General features: G+C 32.9%; 1 protein-coding gene across 3 annotated transcripts in view; it reads right to left on the reverse strand.

Moving 5' to 3' along the window:
- Window positions 1-24,266, reverse strand: part of LOC107467107 (PTI1-like tyrosine-protein kinase At3g15890) — a 51,269-nt gene extending 27,003 nt beyond the window's left edge. Inside the window, exons 1-2 of one of the 3 annotated variants that reach the window (XM_052254594.1) lie at window positions 24,033-24,161; window positions 23,090-23,147 (exon numbers count right to left, since the gene is read on the reverse strand). In XM_052254594.1, the coding sequence (XP_052110554.1) occupies window positions 23,090-23,145 (56 nt within the window). In that variant the 5' untranslated portion in view covers window positions 23,146-23,147; window positions 24,033-24,161. Of the gene's footprint in view, window positions 1-23,089; window positions 23,148-24,032 lie in introns of all 3 variants that reach the window. The other 2 variants (XM_016086144.3, XM_052254595.1) reach the window with 2 other exon arrangements.
- Window positions 24,267-26,174: the final 1,908 nt, after the last annotated feature.

Consider the following 26,174-nt stretch of genomic DNA (forward strand, 5'->3'; position numbering starts at 1 on the left):
CTCTTTCTTCTTTGGATCACGACTTTAACCGCTCAGTCTCAAGCTTTTCACTTGACACCTTCACGCCACAAGAACATGGTTAGGGACAGCTTGGTTTAGCCGCTTAGGCCAGGATTTTATTCCTTTAGGCCCTCCTATCCATTACTGCTCAAAGCCTTGGATCCTTTTTACCCTTGCCTTTTGGTTTAAAGGGGTATTGACTTTTTGCTCTTGCATCTTGGTTTAAAGAGCTATTGGCTTTTTCTGCTTGCTTTTTCTTTTTTTTTTTCTTTTTCGCCAATTTTTTTCGCAAGCTTCTTCTCTTTCACTGCTTTTTCTTTCTTCAAGAATCAATTTTATAATTTTTTAGATTATCAATAACATTTCTCCTTTTTCATTATTCTTTCAAGAGCCAACAATTTTAATATTCATAAACAACAAGATAAAAAATATGCACTGTTCAAGTATTCATTCAGAAAACAAAAAGTATTGTCACCACATCAAAATAATTAAACTAATTTCAAGGATAAATTTTGAAACTCATGTTCTTCTTGTTCTTTTGTAATTAGAAACATTTTTCATTTAAGAAAGGTGAAGGATTCATGGAATTATTTATAGCCTTAAGACAAAGACACCAGACATTGATGATCATGTAGTGAAGACACAAACATAGATAGAATATCAAGCATAAAATTCGAAAAAAACAGAAAAAATAAATAGACAAGGAGATTAAGGAATGAGTCCACCTTAGTGAGGGTGGCGTCTTCCTCCTTTTGAAGAACCAATGGTGCTCTTGAGCTCCTCTATGTCTCTTCCTTGCCTTTGTTGCTCCTCCCTCATGGCTCTTTGATCTTCTCTAATCTCATGGAGAATTATGGAGTGCTCTTGGTGCTCCACCCTTAATTGGTTCATTTTGTAACTCAAGCTTTCCAAAGAAGTGTTGAGTTGCTCCCAATAGTTGTGTGGAGAAAATTGCATCCCTTGAGGCATCTCAGGAATTTCTTGATGAGGAACTTCCTCATGCTCTAGTTGAGTGCCATGAATGGGCTCTCTTATTTGCTCTTGGCCACAACTTTATAGAAGTGGTCTTGATGGACATTTGAGATGAATCTCTCCATCTCTCATGACTCAAAGGTGGAAGCAATTATCTTTCCTTTCCTCTTTCTAGAGGTTTTTCTGGCCTTAGGTGCCATAAATGGTTATGGAAAAATAAAAAGCAATGCTTTTACCACACCAAACTTAAAATATTTGCTCGTCCTCGAGCAAAAGAAGAAAGAAAGAAGTAGAAGAAGAAGAAAATGGAGAAGATGGAGGGTAGTGTGTGGTTCGGCCAAGGGGGGAAGAAGGAGTTTGTGATGTGTGAAAATGAAGGGGTGAAGATGGGTATTTATAAGGAAGGGGAGGGATAGTGGCCGAATGGTGTTGGGTGGGTTTGGGAGGGAAACGGTGTTGTGAAAAGGTGTGAAGAAGAGAGAGAGTGAGTTAAGGTAGGTGGAGAACCTGTGGGGTCCACAGATCCTGAGGGGTCAAGGATTTCTCATCCCTGCTCCATCTGGGCGTGTAAATGCCCGCTGCATACAATACTGGCGTTTAACGCCAGACTGTTGCTTGTTTCTGGCGTTTAAACGCCAGTTTTTATACCTTTCCTGGCATTTAACGCCAGGCTGTAGCTTGTTTCTGGCGTTAAACGCCAGTCTGGTGCTTCTTTCTAGCGTTTAACGCCCAGAAAGGTGCCAGACTGGGTGTTTAAATGCCCATTCTGCTACTCTTACTGGCGTTTAAACGCCAATAAGCCCTTCCTCCAGGGTGTGCTATTTTCAATTCTGTTTTTGAGTTTTGCTTTATTTTTGTAAGTGTTTTTGTGACTCCCCATGATCATCAACCTAAAAGAAAACACAAAATAACATAGATATATAAAATTAAAATAAAATTGGGTTGCCTCCCAATAAGCGCTTCTTTAATGTCAATAGCTTGACAGTAAGCTCTCATGGAGCCTCACAGATAATCAGAGCATAGTTGAGATCTCTCAACACCAAACTTAGAGTTTGACTGTGGCCTCCCAACACCAAACATAGAGTTTGAATGTGGGGGCTCTGTTTGACTCTGTATTGAGAGAAGCTCTTCATGCTTACTCTCCATGTGTACAGAAGGAGAACCTTGAGTCTTAACTACAACGTAGTCTTCATTCAACTGAAGGATCAACTCTCCTCTATCAACATCAATCACATCTTTTGCTGCAGGAATGTAAAGGCCTTCAACCTTCACTAGCACGTCCTCTACTAGTCCATAAGCCTTTTTCATAGATTTGTCTGTCATCTCTAGTGAGATTCTTGTAGCTTGTACCTCAAAGATCCCCAGTTTCTCCATTACAGAGAGTGGCATTAAGTTTATCCCTGACCCCAGGTCATACAGAGCTTTCTCAAAGGTCATGGTGCCTATGGTACAGGGTATTAAGAATTTACCAGGATCCTGTTTCTTTTGAGGTAAAGTTTACTGAACCAATGCATTCAGTTCATTGGTGAGCAAGGGAGGTTCATCCTCCCAAGTCTCATTACCAAACAGCTTGGCATTCAGCTTCATGATTGCTCTTAAATACTGGGCAACTTACCCTTCAACAATGTCTTCATCCTCTTCAGAGGACGAATAGTCATTAGAGCTCGTGAACGGTAAAAGGAAGTCCAATGGAATCTCTATGGTCTCTATATGAGCCTCAGATTCCTTTGGTTCCTCATTAGGGTACTCCTTACTGGCCAGTGGACGTTCCCTGAGGTCTTCCTCATTGGGATTCACGTCCTCCTCCTCCTTTAAGGTTTTGGCCATGTTGATCATATCAATGGCCTTGCATTCTCTTTTTGGATTCTCTTCTGTATTGCTTGGAAGAGTGCTATGAGGAGTTTCAGTAACCCTTTTACTCAGTTGACCCACTTGTGCTTCCAAGTTTCTGATGGAGGACCTTGTTTCATTCATAAAACTGAGAGTGGCCTTAGATAGATCAGAGACTATATTTGCTAAGCTAGAGGGGTTCTGCTCAGAGTTCTCTGTCTGTTGCTGAGATGATGATGGAAAAGGTTTGCCATTGCTAAACCTGTTTCTTCCACCATTGTTATTATTGAAGCCTTGCTTCTGTGGATCCTTCTATGAAAAATTTGGATGATTTTTCCATGTAGGATTATAGGTGTTGCCAAAGGCTTCACCCATGTAATTCACCTCTGCCATTGCAGGGTTCTCAGGATCATAAGCTTCTTCTTCAGAAGATGCTGCTTTAGTACTGTTGGATGCATTTTGCAATCCATTCAGACTCTGAGAAATCATATTGACTTGTTGGGTCAGTATTTTGTTCTGAGCCAGTATGGCATTCAGAGCATCAATTTCAAGAACTCCTCTCTTTTGAGGTGTCCCATTACTCACAGGATTTTTCTCAGAGGTGTACATGAACTGGTTATTTGCAACCATCTCAATGAGTTCCTGAGCTTCTGCAGGCATTTTTTTAGGTGAATGGATCCACCTGCAGAGTGGTCGAGTGACATCTTGGATAATTCAGACAGACCATCATAGAATATATCTAAGGTGGTCCATTCTAAAAACATGTCAGAAGGACACTTTCTGGTCAATTGCTTGTATCTTTTCCAAGCTTCATAGAGGAACTCACCTTCTTTCTTCTTGAAGGTTTGAACATCCACTCTAAGCTTGCTCAGCTTTTGAGGAGGAAAGAACTTGGCTAAGAAAGCTGTGACCAGCTTATCCCAAGAGTTCAGGCTATCTCTAGGTTGTGAGTCCAACCATGTTCTAGCTCTGTTTCTTACAGAAAAAGGAAAAAACATAAGCTTGTAGACCTCAGGATCAACTCCATTGGTCTTAACAGTATCACAGATCTGCAAGAACTCAGTTAAAAACTGATAAAGATCTTCTGATGGAAGTCCATAAAACTTGCAATTCTGTTGCAGTAGAGAAACTAATTGAAGCTTTAGCTCAAAATTGTTTGCTCCAATGGCAGGGATTGAGATGCTTCTTCCATAGAAGTTGGAAGTTGGTGTAGTAAAGTCACCAAGCACCTTCCTTGCATTGTTGTTAGGTTCGGCCATAATTGTTTCTTTTGCTGCTTCCTTTTCGAAAATTTTAGTGAGGTCCTCTTCAGAGTTTTGTGCTTTAGCTGCTCTTAGCTTCCTCTTCAGAGTCCTTTCAGGTTCAGGATCAGCTTCAACAAGCATGTCTTTGTCTTTGTTCCTACTCGTATGAAAGAGAAAAAAAATATGGAATCCTCTATGTCACAGTATAGAGATTTCTTGAGGTGTCAGAGGAAAATAAGAATAGAAGGATGAGGTAGGTAAGGAGGAATTCGAACACTTAAAGAGAGATAGAGTCCGAATTGACAATGGAGGAGGAATGCTAGTGTTTAAATAGAAAAAGATGAAAGAGGGGGAAATTTTCAAAAATTTTTTTTAAAAATAATAAATTTTAAAATAAAATTTGAAAAATTGGTTGTGGTTTTCAAAAATTAAAGTGAAAAAAGTGGTTAGATGGTTTTGAAAAAGATAAGAAGTAATAAATTTGAAAAGATAAGAAGTTGGAAAGAGATTTTGAAATTAGAATTTTAAAAAGAGATGATTTGAACAATATATGATTTAAAAAGATATGATTGAAAAGATAAGATCTAAAAAGATTTGATTTTTAAAATTAATGACTTGATTAACAATAAATTTAAAAGATATGATTCTAAATTTCAAATATTGAGCCTTTCTTAATAAGGAAGTAACAAACTTGAAACTTTTGAATCAAGATGTTTGAAAATATTGAAAGAAAAATGAACAAGATTTTATTTTTGAAAAAGATATGATTGAAAAGATATGATTTTGAAAGATATGATTGATAGGAGAAGATATGAAAAAGATAAGATTTTGAAAAATTAGTTTTAAAATTTGAAAAATTATGAAGATTTGAAAAAGATTTGATTTGAAAACAAAATTCCTCTTCTTGTGTCATCTTGGCGTTAAACGCCCAAAAGCTACTTATTTTGGGAGTTTAACGCCCAATTGCTGCTTGTTTTGGGCGTTTAAACGCCCAGCCAGGTATCCTGGCTGGCGTTTAAACGTCAGATTTTCTTCTTCATTGGGCGTTTTGAACGCCCAGCTTTTTCTGTAATTTCTCTGCTTTATGTTCTTGGATCTCCATTTTGCTGTATTTATTCATTTAAAAAGATATATTTTTGATTTTGAAAAATAACAAAATGAGTCAAAACATAAAAATCTTGGATCAAAACACAAGATATATGCAAGAACATTATGAATGTCAAGATGAACACCAAGAACAATCTTGAAGATCAAGATGAACATCAAGAGCTTAGTTTCCTAAATAAGAGAAAACATGCAAGACACCAAACTTAGAAATTTTTCATGTTTGGGCACTATGAATGCAAGAATGCATATGAAAAACATCATGCAATGCAAAACAGGAAGTCATGAAGATCAAACAAGGAGATTCATCAAGAACAACTTGAAGATCATCAAGAACACTATGCATGTGTTTCGAAAATTGCAAGACAATTAGAATCATGCAATTGACACCACACTTAAAATTTGGCACTAGATTCAAACAAGAAACATAAAATATTTTTTGGATTTTTATGGTTTTATTAATTTTTTGTATTTTTTTTGAAAATTATTTTGAAGGAAAAATAAAGAAGTTCGAAATTTTTTTTAATAAGGATTCCAAGAATCATGCAATGTTAGTCTAAAGCTCCGGTCCAGGAATTAGACATGGCTTACTAGCCAGCCAAGCTTTCAGTGAAAGCTCCGGTCCAAAACACTAGACATGGCCAATGGCTAGCCAAGCTTTTAGCAGATCATTACTTAAACAGCAAGGTTGACAGAAATCAACAAGCTATTGTGATGATAAGTTGAAGCCTCGGTCCAAAAGATTAGACATGGCTTTACAGCCATCCAGACTTCAACATATCATCATGAAACTCTAGAATCCGTTCTTAAAAATTCCGAAGAACAAGATAATATATATATATATATATATATATCTATTGAAAATAAGGAGAAATAAAATAAAATAAAACGAAATAAAATTACCCAATCTAAGCAACAAAATGAACCGTCAGTTGTCCAAACTCGAACAATCCCCAGCAACGGCGCCAAAAACTTGGTGCACGAAATTGTGATCTCTAACAATGGCGCTCAACTTGGTATGCGCATTCATAATCTCAGCACTTTATTCACAATTTCGCACAACTAACCAGCAGGTGCACTAGGTCGTCCAAGTAATAAACCTTATGTGAGTAAAATAAACCTTATGTGAGTAAGGGTCGATCCCACGGAGATTGTTGGTATGAAGCAAGCTATGGTCATCTTGTAAATCTCAGTCAGGCAGATTCAAATTTGTTATGGAGTTTTGATAATTAAAAGATAAATAAAACATAAAATAAAATAGAGATACTTATGTAATTCATTGGTAGGAATTTCAGATAAGTGTATGAAGATGCATCATTCCTTCTGAATCTCTGCATTCCTACTGCTTTCATTCAATCATTCATACTCCTTTCCATGGCAAGCTGTATGTTGGGTTTCACCGGCGTCAATGGCTACCTCCTGTCCTCTCAGTGAAAATGGTCCAACTACGGGTTACGTAGGGCTAATCATCTGTCGGTTCTCACTTGTATTGGAATAGGATCCAAAAATCCTTTTACGTCTGTCACATGCCCAACACTCATGAGTTTGAAACTCGTCACAGTCATCCCATCCCAAATCCTACTCGGAATACCATAGACAAGGTTTAGACTTTCCGGATCTCAAGAATGCTGCCAATGGATTCTAGCTTATACCACGAAGACTCTGATCTCAAGGAATTGAAGGCTCTGTTGTCAGGAGAGGCAATCAACACGCATGAGTCAGGAATCCAAGAGATACACGCTCAATTTAAGGTAGAACGGAAGTGGTTGTCAGGCACGCGTTCATAGGTGAGAATGATAATGAGTGTCACGGATCATCACATTCATCAGGTTGAAGTGCGAATGAATATCTTAGAACAAGAATAAGCTTGAATTGAATAGAAAATAGTAGTAATTGCATTAATACTCGAGGAACAGCAGAGCTCCACACCCTTAATATATGGTGTGTAGAAACTCCACCGTTGAAAATACATTAGTAATGAAGGTGTTCATTGGTTTCGGCCCCAAAGGGGGAACCAGAATGACCAAGACCTGATCCCAGGATCAAAGACAATCCAAAAGATGTAGATACAATAGTAAAAAGTTATATTTATAATGAACTAGTAACCTAGTGTTTACAGAAATAAGTAAATAGTACAGATATCCACTTCCGGGCCCACTTGGTGTGTGCTTGGGCTGAGCATTGAGCTTTACACGTGTAGAGGCTTCTCTTGGAGTTAAACTCCAGGTTGTAACCTGTTTCTGGCGTTTAACTCTAACTTGTAACCTGTTTCTGGCGTTTAACTTCAGAATAGGGCAGAGAATAGGCGTTTGAACGCCAGTTTGCGTCGTCAAAACTCGAGCAAAGTATGGACTATTATATATTGCTGGAAAGTCCTGGATGTCTACTTTCAAAAGCAATTGAGAGTGCACCATTTAAAGTTCTTTTGCTCCAGAAAATCCATTTCGAGTGCAGGGAGGTCAGAATCCAATAGCATCTGCAGTCCTTTTTCAGCCTCTGAATCAGATTTTTGCTCATGTCCCTCAATTTCAGCCAGAAAATACCTGAAATCACAGAAAAACACACAAACTCATAGTAAAGTCTAAAAATATAAATTTTGCATAAAAACTAATAAAAATATACTAAAGAGTGAATAAAACATATTATAAACTACCTAAAAACAATGCCAAAAAGCGTATAAATTATCCGCTCATCAGTCTTTAACTGGAAAAAGGAGTAGAATTACTGTTAGCAGATCAATGTCTCCCAGCACAGCATCACCTGACCTATGCGAATGCATCATTGATAATACTGCTTCCGGAGCTGAATGTTTGTATATATACCCTGCTTAGGTTTAGGGTTAGCTTTCAAATCATTTTAAATTTAAATCAATTATAGAGAGAAATTAAAATTGTTATAATTAGAATTTCGCATGGGCTCTTCAAAGTTGGGCTTGCTCATTTTTGTCATGCAACTAAAAGGGAAATTTACAGCAAAGTAAATTGCTACTGTTGAATGGATGATGAAGATGAATAGTGAAGGGGCAATTGAGATGGGTCCAATTCCCCACTAAGCCCATCCCAACAACCTCTTTCATTGAAGGACGACGAGACGGTGACTTGAGCAAACAGAGCAACGCAACCTTGATACAGAGCAGAGCCTGCTCTTTATCCAAACCCTAAATGGATTCATCAACAAGATCACGCAGCTTCCCTTTGCGGCTGCAATGGCGACCCCACGACACAAGATTCGCTCTCTGAAACTCACTGCTCGACAATGGCGAACCAGTAGTCACCTCCAATGGACGCCTCCCAGACACTATCACAAGCAATAACACCCCGAAACTGTACACATCGCCACCACACTCTGGAGCAACATAGAACATCGTCCCTCTCATGTTTTGGTTGCTACTCATAGCGCCACTCTTGGGGATTTCACCATCATCTACCCATGAATCTACGATGTTCCTGCTACCACTTTTCTTAATCTCCCTAAACCACCACTCATCACTCTCTCTCTCTGCACCATCTCTATCCTTTTCTTTCTTCTTTTTGTTTTTCATGATACTTATGTATTTTAAGTAGTAATAGAATAAAAAAATATTTTATTTCTAATTAAAAAATTAAGCAACTAAAAATATTTTTATTAATATAAAAATGACACTCCAAAAGGACTGAAGAAAAGCAAGTCAAAACAGGAAACAGAAATTTTTAACCGGTGCTTTGCACGGATCTTCTACCAGTATACTCCGTTTTGAAGGAAGTGCAATTGCCAATATTGGATGAGAAGTCTCCTACCCAATTTCCATTCTCATTTCTAAGAACTCCACCACATCCAGCTTTCTCAGCAAAGTACAACCTAATTACCCAATTATGTGCGGAGGGTTCCATTTTATTTGTTGCTCAGTTTTCACTTTGAGAAAGTTCTGTTTCCTTCTTCTTTTAAAAGCTTCAGAAATTTTCTTCATCTTCTTCAGTATTTCGTTGTGGCATTGAGGTGATCTAGAGTAACTTTGTTGATGAATCTTTTTATTCCTCCACACGGATGAACATAAGGGGGGCGAGTGGAGGCCCCCAAATTTTTTTTTAATAGTAATAAGTTATTATGTATAATTTAATTTTTTTTAAAAAGTTATTTAGTATTTAGTCTAGTATAAATAAAAGTCCAGTCTAATTTAAATATTAATGATTTCTAATATCTAAAAAGTAAGTAACAATATTAAAAAATTTAAAAAAGATATTATTACTAATATTTTTTAATTAAATAAAAATTTTCAAATCTCATAAAGTGAATTCTTTTTTTTTCTTGTGACCGTCTTTTTTTATTCATTTGGTATTAATTTTCTTTGTTTCAACTGTTACAATTAAAAAAAATTTTCAACTATGAATATTATTAAAAATAACTTAGAAACAAAATAAAAGATGAATTTTTTACTAATTGTCTTTTAATTATATTGAAAAGAAAATTGCTGAAAATTTTAACACAAATTCTATTATTGGTGAATTTTATGATACGAAGAATCGACCACTTCGTTAGTAAAAATTATACACATATTTTTTTATTTTAAAATATATTCTCTATCGGTATATTTTTGTAATACATCTTATATTATATAATTTTTTTTACATAATTTTTAATATTATATATATTATTGGTATCTCATAATATCATTTCTGGATTCGCCCCTGTCCAAGATACAATAATTTTGTAGGCTGAAGATACAAAAAAATTACCGTCGTCCATGTATCTCCAAGCCACTCTATCTTCTCCTCTATTCCGATTGGATGCATGTTGAGCCATTATTTTCATGATCATACTTTTTGGTAAGGAACTCTCTAATTTAATTTTATTTGATTCTTCTCATTTATTAGTCTATTCCCAGACATTGCTAGATAAGTCTCAAGTCTTTTCTGCTTGCAAAATTGATCAGGTTCGCCTTCCACCCAAGCTTACGTCCATAATTTTGTGGTGAGCCCATCCTCAACGAAGGTGATGGTGGAAAGAGGGTCAGATTTTGATTAATTTCTTCGAAAGGTGAGAATTTAAATTTCTTGTTATTGGTTGTGACCGGTGAATGTTCCTGTGTTGATATTTGAGATAGAAAATTTTTGCCCATAATATCTCTGGGTCCTCTTTTAGCTGTCAGATTATCTTTAAAAGAAAAGAATCTATCTAGTATTCTTTTTTTTTTGGTGGGTAATCTATCTAGTATTCAAGTAATCTATAAACGCATAATTATCTCTCTAGTGCTAGCTACTGTCAAATGGGCTCAACCCTACAAATTTTTTTGGGGCTAATAAATGTTACCTTAAGCGTCTGATATTCGTGGCTCAGAAACAAAAAACAAAAGCCTCTAGGATTTGGGCTCCACATAGCCCAATATCCCAAAATTTGTAACTTCTATGTGTGGATTAGAATTGGTTAAACTGTAGTTTGAATGAAATTAATTTTGTAAAATTGAATTTGAATAGAAGTAAATTTTTTTTTTGGTCAAGTGGATTGGACAACCTCTAATCCTAGGCATCACAACACACCCACACTACACAGCATATTAAAAGGCACATGGTTTAAACAATTGAGCTAAACCTCAGCTGCTGGATAGAAGTAAGTTTGTGATAACATGATTTATGTTTGGCTATTAAAATTGATTTTGATAAAATGAAATTGTTTGGATAATATTAGTTAAAATCATTTTTAGATAGATAATTAGTTAATTACTAAAAAAATATAATATTAAATTATAATATTATTTATACTTATTTTGATTTTTATTATTATTTATGATTAATTTTTTATTTAATTTATCATTTTTAATAGGAACAATAATACATATTATAACAAATTAGAATAATAAATAATGAAAAAATTATAATAATAAATTTTACAATGTTAAACAAAAAAATATTCAATAATTTTTTTAGTATTCTCAGTATTTTTTATTTAGTATTATTTTAGACTGTAAAATTTTATTACTTATAATTCCATTGTTACGTATAATTAGTTTTTTATTTACTTTATCATTTTTAATAAGATCAATAATTTATATTATAATAGAATTACAATAACAAATTTAATAAAAAAATTAAAATATAAAAAGTACTAAAAATTTAAAAAAATTTAAAATATTTAAAATGACTTGAAACAAATATGAAAATTAATAATCATCAAAGGTGAACTCACGTTGAAGTGAACGCAGAAGCAACAATTTTTTGCTCCGAGCAACAATTTTTTGCTCCGAATAAACGCGCTTTTAAGATGCAAAATCACTTATGCGTTTAGAGAAAAAAATTGCCAAACATAAAAAAGCAGCATTCAAAGAACTTTAACGTACTTTTATCCGCATTTTTATCCTCTCAAATGGGTTTGCCAAACACACCTATAAGGACTAATTTTAAATAATTTTAAATTTAAAGTAGTCGTGATAGAAATAAAAACGGTTATGATTTAAATTTAATTTTAAAATTTAAAAAAAATATTATCAACAAAATGCAAATTAAGGAAATGATTGAAGTATATCAAAATAACATAAAAGAACAATTGAAATCTACAAAAGGTATACATTAAAAAAAAAGTACCCAAGGAAAAAAAATATTACGATCTACTGTAACAGCTGACTTCCCTGAAGGAGCTGCAGCATTACCTTTGGCACCATCTAGACCACTGAACCCGCCAATAAACGAGGTTGATATCCAAATCTCGGTTAAATAACTGCCAAAGTTTCAAAGTATTGGTGATGCAAATATAGTAGATAGCGTCTCTCTTTTATTTCATAGATGATCCTTGAGCTATGATCCTTCAAATTATAAGCCACGACTTTTCTCATTTCAACTGACACAATTGCAAGCATTGCTTCTTCGTCTTCGTCTTCGTCTGGTGGTTGGCGAACAATACATAACACATCAAAGTGACCCATATCTGATTGGAGAGAAGTTAGATCTATATAATATCTTACAATCCATCCGCTGTAATCTTCCTTTAATTCCCATATATCATACCTCAACTTTTCATTATACTTAGCTACGATCAAGTGTATATTCCCTCCGCATTCTCCGAAATACACATCTTCTAGCAGATCAGAAAGTGGTCCAGACAGAGGTAACGGTAATGTTGGTAAATTTTTTACGCAAAGGCGATCAACATCAAGATAGACTGAACTTTTACCAAGAGCGAACCAATGTATAGCACCATTGCAATAAACACCATTGTCAAAGTAATAAATATTATTTGGGAAAGAAGTAAGAAAATCAACTTTGCTCCAAGAACCCGTCTCTGAGGAATAAACACTCATTTCCATCTTGGTTGTGGGTTTATTTCTATCCCCATCTAGTTTGGTCAAAAAGATAATTTTATAGTGAGGAGATTTCCAAGGTTCAAAGACAAGAAATGGATTGGAAAATTTTGGATGAAATTCATAGCCAAATTTGTCTATACGAGCATAATGGCCGGTTGATGGGTTACCTACGTAAAAACTGCCTCCTTGAGGAATTACCTTAGTTCCTGCATCGTAGGTTAGTGAAGTCAAATCTCCTGGAGTACTTCTCCAGAGTAGTAGACCATTGCAAGATTGCTCAATTTTATAATGTCTTGCCTTATCGAGCTTATTATCAGCATGAAGATAGGTGAACCTGCTGTTGCTGTTATTGGTGAATGGACATATCTTAGCCCTCTTATTGAATAGGCAAGAATCAAGTGTTTGGCGCAAGATGCCTGATGGATAAGGATTAGGGATGTGTTTGTATTTGCGGCATAACCCAAGTGTGTGTTGATAACAAAATTGGTCTTCGGAGATGAGAGATTTCCATTTTTTGCACACGCACTTGCTTCGGAGAAGGTCTTTAACTGGCAAAAGGAGAAGAATTACTGTTAGCAGATCAATGTCTCCTAGCACAGCATCACCTGACCTATGCGAATGCATCGTTGATAATACTGCTTCTGGAGCTGAATGTTTGTATATATACCCTACTTAGCTTTAGGGTTAGCTTTCAAATCATTTTAAATTTAAATCAGTTATAGATAGAAATTAAAATTGTTATAATTAGAATTTCGCATGGGCTCTCCAAAGTTGGGCTTGCGCATTTTTGTCATGCAACTAAAAGGAAAATTTACAGCAAAGTAAATTGCTACTGTTGAGTGGATGATGAAGATGAATAGTGAAGGGGCAATTGAGATGGGTCCAATTCCTCACTAAGCCCATCCCAACAACCTCTTTCATTGAAGGACGACGAGACGGTGACTTAAGCAAACAGAGCAACGCAACCTTGATACAGAGCAGAGCCTGCTCTTTATCCAAACCCTGAATGGATTCATCAACAAGATCAAGCAGCTTCCCTTTGCGGCTGCAATGGAGACCCCACGACACAAGATTCGCTCTCTGAAACTCACTGCTCGACAATGGCGAACCAGTAGTCACCTCCAATGGACGCCTCCCAGACACTATCACAAGCAATAACACCCCGAAACTGTACACATCGCACTTCTCCGACGCATTGCCACCACACTCTGGAGCAACATAGAACACCGTCCCTCTCATGCTTTGGTTGCTGCTCATAGCGCCACTCTTGGGGATTTCACCATCATCTACCCATGAATCTACGCTGTTCCTGCTACCGCTTTTTTTAATCTCCCTGAACCACCACTCATCACTCTCTCTCTCTCTCTGCACCATCTCTATCCTTTTCTTTCTTCTTTTTGTTTTTCATGATACTTATGTATTTTAAGTAATAATAGAAAAAAAAATATTTTATCTCTAATTAAAAAATTGAGCAACTAAAAATACTTTTACTAATATGAAAAATGACACTCCAAAAAGACTGATAAAAAGAAAGTCGAAACAGGAAACCGAAATTTTTAACCGGTGCTTTGTACGGTTCTTCTGCCAGTATACTCCAAATCTCAACTTTGAAGGCAGTGCAATTGCCAATATTGGATGAGAAGCCTCCTACCCAATTTCCATTCTCATTTCTAAGAAAATTTTTAAGAAGTACGTATTTTGTGAAATAAAATTCTTTTCATATTTATTTCAATAAAAATCCTCTATTCTAGTATTATATAATGATAAATAAAAAATTAATGTTTTTCAACCGAGGTGATCGTTTGACTCCTTGGATGAATTTCTCTTCCAAATATGCTTGATCAAAAAGCTCTTATTTGGATTTCTCTCTTCCATTTTCACTGATCATTGCTTAGGAGACTGGTAAAGTTATTGATCAACAATGTATGATCGACAATGTATCTAGAGTCTAGACTTGACAATGTAATAGAATGAAACTGTTATCTGTCGGGCGTTTAGCTTTGTGTGTATATATTTATGTTAATTGTGTAATAATGAAATTCTTACACCTCCTTATGCTAGCTAGCATCTTGTGCTTAGGCATGTTTATATTGATAAGTTTTGCTTATATTGTTGTTTACTAGTTAGCTGATAATGAGTTAAAAAGCTACAGTGTACGGAAAGCAAGTATTTACTGGCGCAACAGTAGATCTAGAAATCGAAATCTGATAGCGGTATTCCACTTATGATTATATGCATGATTGTTTTGCAGGTGAAAGTGTTTATGCAAGAAAATTACCTCGCAAACTGGATACAGGTTGGTAGGATTCCATGGGGTGTATAATTACATGTTTTATACATAGTTTTACTTTTTCATCTAAGTAAACATTTGTGCATCTGTAGGCACTGTTTGATTCATTGCCTCCAGAGGATTACAAGAATGGTGTATTGGTGTTGGGAGGTGATGGTCGATACTTCAACCGGGAAGCTGCGCAGGTTAAGCTTTTGAATGCGTTGTTCTAGCTATCAAATTTAATTTTGTTAAGAAAATTGCTTACCCTGTATCTGATTTCTGCTGCTATTCTCATTCACTTCAGATTATAATCAAAATTGCTGCCAGGAATGGTGTTGGAAAAATTTTGGTTGGACAGCAAGCATCTTAATCATTTGATTTTTTCAATGAATTTTTCTACAACAAATGTGAAGAACTTTGTAACACAAGATGGCAGTAAATGACGTCATCATAAAGATAAAAATATCTTTGATGGACTGGTGCATCACCTTATTGTTCACACTCTTCTAGTGTGTATTAACCAGACTCTTTTCTTAATAGAAATTGAGGACAACTTATCTTTCTAATACAGGGAAGATATATTGTCAACACCAGCTGTTTCTGCTGTGATAAGGAAGCAGAAAGCAAGCTAATCTAACTAACTCCCTTTTTATCCTGCAGTATTTTAGCTCACTTGCTAATCATTTCTCTCATTTCCTTTTACTTTAACAGGCAAATGGTGGATTTATTATGAGTGCTAGCCATAATCCTGGGTCAATTGTGAATTGACTAATAGGTTATTTGGTATTCCATAGAGATAATAAATACAGCTCTATCGCATAAAGAAGATTTGTCTTGATATATATGTAGCCAATTTCCATGTTGTGTGTAAGTTTGCCAGTTGGTGTTTCTGATTAATCCTATTTTATTTACCCTAGTTTAATTACATTAGTGGACAACCTGCTCCGGAATCCATCACTGACAAGATTTATGGAAACACACTATCTGTAAGGTTTTGTCATGCTGTCTTGCTTTTTGCATCCTTATTCTATTCTTTGAAATTATTGACTTGATCATATATTGTCTGGTTGGAGGATGAAAGTTCTCATGTAATATTGCCATAACCAATAGCACTTAATCTTTCTTCGTGAACTCCTTACATTACTCTAAAATTAATTTGTTGGTGATTTTTTTTCTTTTTTTTTCATTTTCTTTTTTCTTGAATGGTGCTATTAATGCATCTAAAATCTTGCACACTATTTTGCATCATCAGCCTACCCTGTTCCTATGCGGGATTACTCTAATCAGCCACTAACATGTGCTCTCTTTTTTTTCCCTTCTGATGAACATATAACTTGAGCTAGGCATGAAGAAAAATAGTTGATATTGATTGGATACTCATGGAGGAGCATGACCTAGTGACCTGTGCTTTTCTTACCTTAAAAGTTTAATGAAATTTCTATTATATTGGGCTTAGATATTCTGCTTCCATGCAGATATCTGAGATAAAGATCGCTGACATTCCTGATGTTGACTTATCAAAAACTGGGGTTACAAAGTTTGGAAGCTTCAGTGTTGAAGTAATAGACCCTGTTTCTGACTATTTGGAGCTACTGGAGGTGAGAATAATTTGTCTGTATAATTAAAATCTAACAGGACAATTCATGTTACTTGATCTTACTGCTATAGCTTCATTTTATTTATTTATTATTCTACTTCTGTGAGTGTATTTGATTTTCAGCTAATAAGGAGTCTTATATCAAGGCCAGATTTTAGGTACAATTTTCTTCATATCTGATTGCTAATGTTAACATTATGGGATTGCATGTCCCATTTTGTTTCGTATCTGGTTCTCCCCTTGGCCTCTTTGTCTCTTTGTTTATCTGTCCCTTTTTTTTCTTTTCTCTTTTCTGCTTTGCAGCTCTAATTTTCTACAATTGTTGTTTCACATATTCTTGTTTACTGTGGCATTAATGAAAGAAGTTCTCTATCTAATACCTTGCTCTCAATAATACGAAATTTCTTGTTTGACAAAAAAATTATTCTTTTAATACACTGTGGTTTTTAGGGTATAGTTTTCTCTATTTAGTCAATCTTATTTGTAACTAAAGAGGTTGACCTTTCTGTTGTTCCTTGCAATTCTTATGGCTTGACTTCCTGGATCTTGCATGTCTTCTTTTGGTTGTCTAATCTTTCTTGGTTGTTCTTAAGATTCCATATATAAAATTTATCATGTTTTGAACAAAGTGAGCATATCATGGCTGATGTATGTGGCTGGTTATTATGCTCACAATTTATGAAAGTCTCAGTCTTGAAATTCATTACATCTTTTTTATGTTTCAGGTTTACATTTGATGCAATGCATGCAGTTACTGGTGCTTATGCCAAACCTATTTTTGTTGATAAACTTGGTGCAAGTCCAGTATGTTTTGCCCCTTTAAAATCATTTTAATAAGTTGAAAGTAATTTATTTGTAGTTGTTGATAATAGGTTTTAATTATGCAATGTAGGATTCAATCGCAAATGGAATCCCTTTGGAAGATTTTGGACATGGTCATCCTGATCCTAATCTAACGGTGAGTTTAGCTCTTTATTTTATAAAATTGTCTTTTCACCCGAAAAAAATATGTTTGATGGATTGTTCATTGGACAGATATGCAAAGGATCTTGTCAACATTTTGTATGCTGAAAATGGTCCTGATTTTGGAGCTGCTAGTGATGGTATTTGAGTTTCATGAGTTTCTTTTGTTTGTTTCTCCGCATCTAATTTCCTCAGTAAACTATTAAAATTCAATGTTCAATTGTATTTGTTGTGCAAATATTGTTATGGTACATTTATGAGAAAGGATCTATCTCGTGTAATATGGGTCCACCCCAATTTTCAACATATTGCAGAATGCAGAAGATACAATTGATGTATGCTTGCACAACAATGTTTTCTCTGTTTACTTAATGTTGTTCAAGTATTTCATTTTTATTGTTTTTTCTCCAGGTGATGGTGATCGAAATATGATTTTAGGAAGATGTTTCTTCGTAACTCCTTGAGTTTCTGTAGCAGTTATTGCAGCCAATGCAAGAGAAGCAATTCCATACTTCAAGGATGGTGTTAAGGTAGAAATTTTATCCACTCGTTATTGTTAAGTGTAAATTTTTACATGAAAAAAAAATGCCATTTTCCTTCATTTTAATTTCAGGGTCTTGCTAGATCAATGCCAACAAGGCAACAAGTGGTGCTCTAGAAAAGTGCATAAGCGTGTATCAAATTATGCGAATGCATCGTTGATAATGAAACACACAATGACTGCTTCTGGATCTGAATGTTTGCGGTTGGGGTATATTGTATATATACCCTGCTTAGGTTTAGGATTAGCTTTCAAATCATTTTAAAATTAAAGCAGTTAGAGATAAAAATGAAAATTGTTATAATTTAAATTTAAATCTAATTTTTAAAACCCGATTCATAATTTAAAGGGATTTTTTTAAATAAATAATTTAAATATTTTATTTACGAATAATTTGTAGCATTTTTGCGAATTTTTTTTATATCATATGTTTTAAATTTTAAATTAATAACTTTGTTTATTTATATCATATTCTTAACGATGAAACGTTTCAATTAATAGAAAAGATTAATGATTTTAAATAATAAAAAAGATGAATAGTACGGTTTTAAAATAAAATAATAAGGGAGCCGAACGATTTTGGGCGACTAGACATACATATATAATGCAAGTTAAAACTGTCCATTTAAAATCAGCACATTATTTTTATAAAAATCAACACATTTAAATTAGTATTCAAGAAGAATAAAAAAAACATAAAAAAATTAAAAATTTTAATAAATAAAATTTCAACGATATATAATTTAAATTTAAAATTTTGTTGATATTGCACCTGAAGTTCACTATTTCCAGGTCGGTGCCAGCTTCTTCCTTATCCTCATCTTGCACAAAAAATTTACTTTACAAGAGGTTCCTTCCTCTTCCCCTAATTCATTATTTGAGTCACTTAATAATAAAAATATATAAAGGTTTAATTTGTCTGTGAAATTATAAGTGCTATTCAATTTTTGATATTATATTCTATAATTTAATTTAGTTCTACTGTGATCTCAATAAAAAATTAGATTAAATTATAAAGTGTAACTTCAGAGATTAAATTAAATATTTTTAAAGTTAAAAACTCAATTGAATTTGAATTATGCTTGTAATTTTTAAAATGAATTTAAGCTTTATACAAAAAAAAAATATTAAGAAAAAATATATATACTAACCAGCACGGGTGAGAGTGAGTGAGGTTCATAAATCACAAAGACAATTTGTGATGGTGGTAGAGGTGTGAGAATAAAAATTCTATGCTTGGTAATAGCATCTTTTGTAAAGTAAGAAAATTAAAACATAGTACCCCAGAGAGGTATGTGTGTGTGTTTTTATATTAGAAAAAAACAAACAGTGAAAACAATTACACATTAGAATTTCTTATATATGTCGGGTGCATTAGAATTTCTTGAAGTCACACTTGGCACTATAATTACTATAATTCTGTTTGCAAGATTGATGTGTGGTTTGTCTTCTCTATCTTTGTGATTTTATGTTGCTCTCTCCGTTGTCTTCTATTTATTATCTTCTCCTTCAATCAATTCATTTTTTAAAAGAAATAAAATATAAATTTTATACTTTTATTTATTAATGATTGTGTTAATGGGTTACGTCAATTGAAAAGTTTAGACTTTTGAGCCTTATCTGCATTTATACTACAAATTTTGTAGCTGAATTATCTCCGAATTTTTAATGGATTAATTGAATTGAATTAGTGGAGTGTTTTTTTATGCATTTGCAGGTAAGAAGCTTTGAAACTTTTTTATAATATTGATGGTAGGATTGTGAAAAGGCCATTACACAAACACAAGATGCTATTGCGGATGGTGGATCTAAGAATCATGCTGAGAAAATCAACTTTACAAATGCAGCTATAATAACTCAAGCAGCTCTCAGAGGCTATTAGGTATTTAACCTTTCATGCAATTTTTGCATGAAAAATATAATTATTGTAGAACTTTCATTTTTACCATTATTTTTTTGGTCATTAATGTGTATTTGTTTTTTTTGAGTTGGACTATATCAGATTCTCTCGTAAAAATTTCTAATAATTTTGTATATAACTCTAACTCTGTCAAGTGTTAATTATTATTATGAATTCATTACAAATTTTTTTTAGTAACTTATTTGATACTTTTTTCTCTTTTTAAAAATTTATAAGTTTATTATGAAATTTTTCTAAAATCTATTTATCTTATTACATGACCTAATCTTCACACGAGATGATAGATTTCATGCTGGCTATAAGGTTGGTGTAATTAGACTACAACTTAATTTAAAGAATCACAAATGGTGTCACTATTTTTGCCGATTTTTATTTAAAAAAAAAAAATTTTTCTTCTATTTTTGTTCTTAGTATCTACTTTGATTCCTGAATTACTTTTTTTAAGGAAAAAATTGTGTGGTGAATCTTATTTTTTCTAAAGATATTTGAATATTAGGTGAATGATCCCAAATGAATTTAAATCATTAACTTTCAAAGTTTCATGCTCATAAATTCTTCTCCAAAGTTAATATTGCTCTATTCTATTTGGGTATGCTGTTTTGGAATTTTCTCGCTTCTTCCATCATTATTTTAATATCTTATTAAATTTGATTTTTTTTCTGTTTCTTTTTCTCTTGGTTTTAGAGTAGAAAGAAACATAAAAATAATCACTTAGATTAGTATATTTTAATTTTTATTCTACTTATTCTCATTATATTTATATTACATTGAATTCTTAGTGATAGACTACTTAAAATAAAAATATATTGGCATGATAAACTTGAGATGTTGAATTACGATATTTTATTTCTTGATCGATAGCATGTTTTGAATAGAATTTGTGTTAGTTAATAGAAGCAGAAAGAGAATACTTTCAAACTTTGAAAATAGATTGAATGAGAATGGATTTGTAATTAGCAAAATAGCCGGTGAAATTGAAGGCAAACATGATGAGTTGCTAAATGAAGCTGAGGTGGTAGCAGCTGCTGCAGAAAAAGAAACTCATGTTATGATGATGATGATCATGACGATTGCTTTTAATGGTAACTTACAAATAATCAATACTGGTTTAGCTAATCAGTTTAATTTATTTCATTTGCTTATGCTTAACTATATACAGGTTTTTATGATTGGTTCTGGTTTGTATTGCTCAATTAGTATCGGACACAAAAACAAATATTATTTGTGATACACATATAGTAAATATTTATATTTTTATGTTTTCTCTTACTTAAGAAATGTGCATTTAAAGACTATCTCCAAAAAGGAATATGTGCTTTTAAGAAAATTTTAATTAGTTGTGAGCTGTGATTGTTGACCTTAACAAATTTATTTTGTTAAAAGCACAATAGTAAGTAAAAAGTTGCTGAAGTGCTAAATGATAAACTGTTTATTATTTCTCCATTTTTCAATTAAAGCATGACTTTTGACTATTTAAGATTGATTAAGATACAATTTTCAAACACAAACTTAAGTGTTAAGGTTGATTAAGTGAGAACATGAATTTAAATGTGATTCAAATAGAAGCAATGAAATATTATTATAATAAAGCATCAGTTTTTTTATGTTATTTTTATGCCAATTTATTATAAATCATTAGTATATGGCTAAATTGAAGACGCCAGACAAATTGCTAAAAGTTTTGAATGGTCTATGCTTAGTCAGAGTTAGTATTTGTATTATTTTTGTGACTTGATTATTTGCTTATCAATAACATATCAGTATATTCCTAACAAAAATGAGTATTTCTTCAATCATATTAAAAAATGCTATTCTTTCCTTCTATAATTATTTTTATTCTTTTTAAATATAAACTGCTTCCTTTATATATTTGAATAAATCATTTTATTGATTGCCATTAAGCAACCATACTTTGTTTTCTTAGTCCTTATCTTGAATTTTTTTTGGTAGAGTTCATGGCTGGAGCTGTCATTATTATGGCATTGCAACAGCTTAAAGGTCTGCTTGGTATAAAGAACTTCACCAAGAATACCGATATTGTTTTTGTAATGATCTCGATTTGGAGTAATGTGCACCATGGAGTGAATCTTCATCTTTTTTTACATTTTAGTATTTATGTGGGTCTCACTATATTTAGATGATGAACAAGCTCACAAATAATTATTGCTTTCTTAAATTCAAATTTTCAACTTATGTGGAATTGGCAAAGTCTTCTCATTGGATTATTGTTCTTGATCTTCCTTCTTATAACCAAGTATATCGTAAGAATCTCAACATTTTTTTTATTTAAATTACTCTGTTAAATCCAAAATGAATCTCACTTTGATCAAAGTTATAAGTCTAATAGACCATGGAGACCATATTAAACAGCTCCTCTTAGCACTTAAAATGTATTCCCTTTTAGAACTTGCATTGCTGTTCTATTGTGATAATAGGTAAAAAAGAACAAGAAACTCTTCTATAAATCTGTAATTTTTCCTATGATCACTATTGTGGTGTCTACATTTCTTTGTGTTTATTACCAAAGCAGATAAGGAAGGCGTATCAATTGTAAGTACCATGATAATAATGTTAATTGGGTATACATATATTTTCTCTAAAGTTAAAAACAAAACTTAATCAAAGTATTTATATGCTACTTCATCAGGTGAAACATATTAAGAGTGGTGCGAATCCATCATCTGCTAATGAAAGTTTTTTCAGTAAAAAATATGTAGCGAGTTGGTGTTGTTTCTCTGCCAGGATTGCCCTTATGGTAACAAAATTATGAAGCTAATTCCTCAATCCACATAACATTTATTTTATGTCTAACATAAAACATTTCTAGAACAGGCATTAAATTTTTTCAAATAATTCATTATTTAAATTATTTTAGGAAATTGTAGTAATTGGCAGAATTTTTGCTCCAATGACAGACTATTCACTGAATGATAACAAAGAAATGATAGCAATGGAAAACAATGAACATTGTTGGTTCTGATTGATTGTTTTATGGTGCCTTTTAATCACTAATTACTATCAACTAATTTTTATGTCCAAACTCCAAGCCATATTATAATATATTTCTGTCTTTTTTATCATAAATTATTTTATCTTCATGTTTATTTAGTAAAAAAATATGAATATAATTGCCTCGACGCCTTTACTTGTTCGACCCCAATAAACACTTCCAAATCCACCTTCTCCGATCTTGTGATCTTGGTGAAAATTGTTTGTTGCACGAAGCAGCTCCTTCGATGTGTAGATTTCCCATGGATAATCCTTATTCTTATTCTTTTCTCCTTTATTCCTACATATATTCGAAAATCTAGCGTTAGAATTTTCGTTGAAAGCTTCGTTAACAACTTTAATCTACAAATATATACACACACACACCTTGCTTTGCTTTGCTCTTCTTCAGATAGGAAACAACAGAAACATTTCTTGTGCATGTCTTGTGTATTCTCAATAAGTTCAAGAAGGAAGAAGTGAAAAAGATTCGCAAGAAATTAAGAAACAAAAAAAATGGGGAAATGTAAAGAAAGAACGAGAGAAGAATAATGAGAAGGCTTAAAGTGAAGACAAAAGGGTGCTTTGGAAGTCAAGGACTCTCTATTTGTATTATATATATGCATGCCAGCACAAGTGTTATTTGCAAGGTTTTTCTTGCCAAGCCACATATTCCATTGGAAATGTCTTCATCTTTATACTCCTCTTTGGCGTAACAAACATTCTTTAGCTTTTTATTCATCTAATTAATCTTATTATATGGATATATATTTGAAAAATACTAGAAAATCATTAAAATTTATTATTTTTTATTATTATTTAGTTATTATTTATCAACTCAATGTTTTTAGCTTAATTTTAGGGTTAAGTATAATTTTGGTCCCCAACGTAGAGGTCGAAAATCGATTTCGTCCCCAATTTTTATTTTGCAACAAAATGGTCTCCAAGATTTCAGTTTGTTTTAAAATCGTCCGTCGGACGAAAATACCCCTCCCTCCCCTTTTCTTCCTCAACACCCATCTTCTTCCTCAATATTAACCAGAAGCAGATGCACAAACACAGAAGAACAACAATGGATAACAACAAGCTCAACTAGAAACGGAAGAATAGCAGAAGCAAAAAATAATGAAACAACAACAACCAGATGTAGAACAACAACAACAACCATAAATTGTGTATATAATTAACCATTAACAGAAATTCAATAACCTAAACTAATTCTATCAAATCTAAGCTAATTCAATAACAACAACAACAATTCAGCAGCAACTTTCAGCAATTCAATAATCTAAAATCAACTAACAGAAAATTAAAATCTAACTAAACTAACCCAGAATCAAATTAAGGGGCTGGAGGGAGGGTAACAGGCAGTGGTGGCTCTGATTCCTTCTGCGACAAGGACTGAGGGAGGGAAAGCAGGAGGGTTCGCTGGCGGTGGTGAAGCAGAGAAGGCTCCACGTTGCTGCGTGGTGGTGAAGCAGAAGAGGCTCACCGGCGGTGAGCTCTGGTTCGAGGAGATCCGAGACGGAGAAGAAGAGAAGGAGGGGAGAGGGTCGCGGTTGATCTGGACCCACCCCCTTTCTTTCTCTCCCCTTCTCTCTGTATCCCTTTCTTTCTTTCTTTTTTATTTTATTTTATAATTTTTTAATGAAGGATAATTTGACAATAAAAAATATAATTGATAAAAAGAACGATTTTAAAACAAACTCAAATCTTGAAGATCATTATATAACAAAAAAAAAAGTTGGAGACGAAATTGATTTTCGGCCTCTACGTTGAAACCAAAATTATACTTAACCCTAATAATATCTTCAATAATATCCATGTCGGATATAACATTATAGAATACATTGCCATAACATAACACCGTGTTTGCATTAGTGCCACCAAATTGATTTTTTTTTTTTCACAGAAGAGTTGAATTTCATAAATTAAAGTAACAATTACAAGTGTACTATTTATTAAATTGATGTGTTTTTTTAGATAGATTGAACCGCTTCTAATTTTAGGTATTATAAACTGGTTCATACTATACTTACACACAATATTAAGAGTGCTAGCTACTATTTGGTATTAGCTAAGTTTTGAATCCAGTTTTTTGTTTTTATAGTTTTGAATTATGAAAAAGTCACATTACGTATATTTCGCACCATTTAAAAAAAATTTAATTTTTTAAAAAGTTAATTCATAGTTTTTTTAAAAAGTACAAATATATGACTCTTTCTTTTTGATAAGTCATTATATCATTTTCGTACAAAAAATTGACTTCAAAATAAAAAAAATATATTTTTATTCTTGGTTCTGAAAAATATTTTCTGTTTCTACTGAAAATACTGGCTCTTCACTACGATTTTTACGCAAAGTTCCACCTGTCAGAAGCATTGGTCATCCACCATCATTTTCACGCAATGTTTCAACGGTTAGAAGTATTGGCCTTCCATCACCATTTTCACCTAATGATTTTATTGCTCCTCCACCACTATTTTAAAATAATATTCTATTTGAACGACCTATTGCATATATTCCTTCCAGTTATTTTTTTTTATCATTTTACTTTTTTCACATGTGATTTTATTTTTTATATAACTTGCTATTATTTTTATAGTTAGTTATAGCAACTTAGCAAGTTCTTGACTCCAATAAAAGAGGAGGGAGTTCTAATAGGAGTAAAAACTAAAAAGAATAAAAAACAACAAAAAAAATATACATTTACACACATTTCATATTTATTTTTTATTTTCACCTATTATATCATATACAATAAAACAGCAAACACTAACTATATAATAATTTCTTTAGCATTATCATCAAAATTATTATGAATTAAAATTTTATTACTATTCACCACATACAAAAACACCGTTATGGGTGATGGTGAAGTAGAAGAACCAGTTTTGAATGATATTATATGGAAAGAACTAATTGCCTAAAAAATGGAACTAATAAGAGAACAAATAAAGAATCAATTGCCTAAACGATTGTAATTTTAGTGATTAGGTTATTTAAAATCAACATTCAATATTGAAAAGTATTTGTTATCATCGTTATTTTAATATCTATTTTTTTGTATAAATTTTTTTTTTGAGTTATTTATCTAAATGCTACAATTTTAAAATAAGTACTTCTATTCTATAACTAAAAGTTCAAATACAAAATAATTTATTTATAAATGAATATGAATAAAATTTTTTATATTTTTATTTTTTTTAAAAGAGCTTATTTAAATTATTTATTCAAACTGAATCAAAAGAAAGGTTTTTTTTTAGACTTGGAAGTTATTTTTATTTTTATTTTTTATGTTTTTGGTTTCCCACGGTATCCCCCAACCCGACAGGTCAAGGACTAATCCGTCGCGATACTGAGTTCTATTTAAAGGTTTGTCGCTGGCCAATGAGTTGCTGCATGCACAAATTCGAACCCCCGACATTTGCTTAAGCGGACTAGTGAGCTAACCACTAGACCAACCCAACTT

Source organism: Arachis duranensis, chromosome 9 (genome assembly GCF_000817695.3).
Source record: "Arachis duranensis cultivar V14167 chromosome 9, aradu.V14167.gnm2.J7QH, whole genome shotgun sequence".
In the NCBI taxonomy this organism is placed as follows: domain Eukaryota; kingdom Viridiplantae; phylum Streptophyta; class Magnoliopsida; order Fabales; family Fabaceae; genus Arachis; species Arachis duranensis.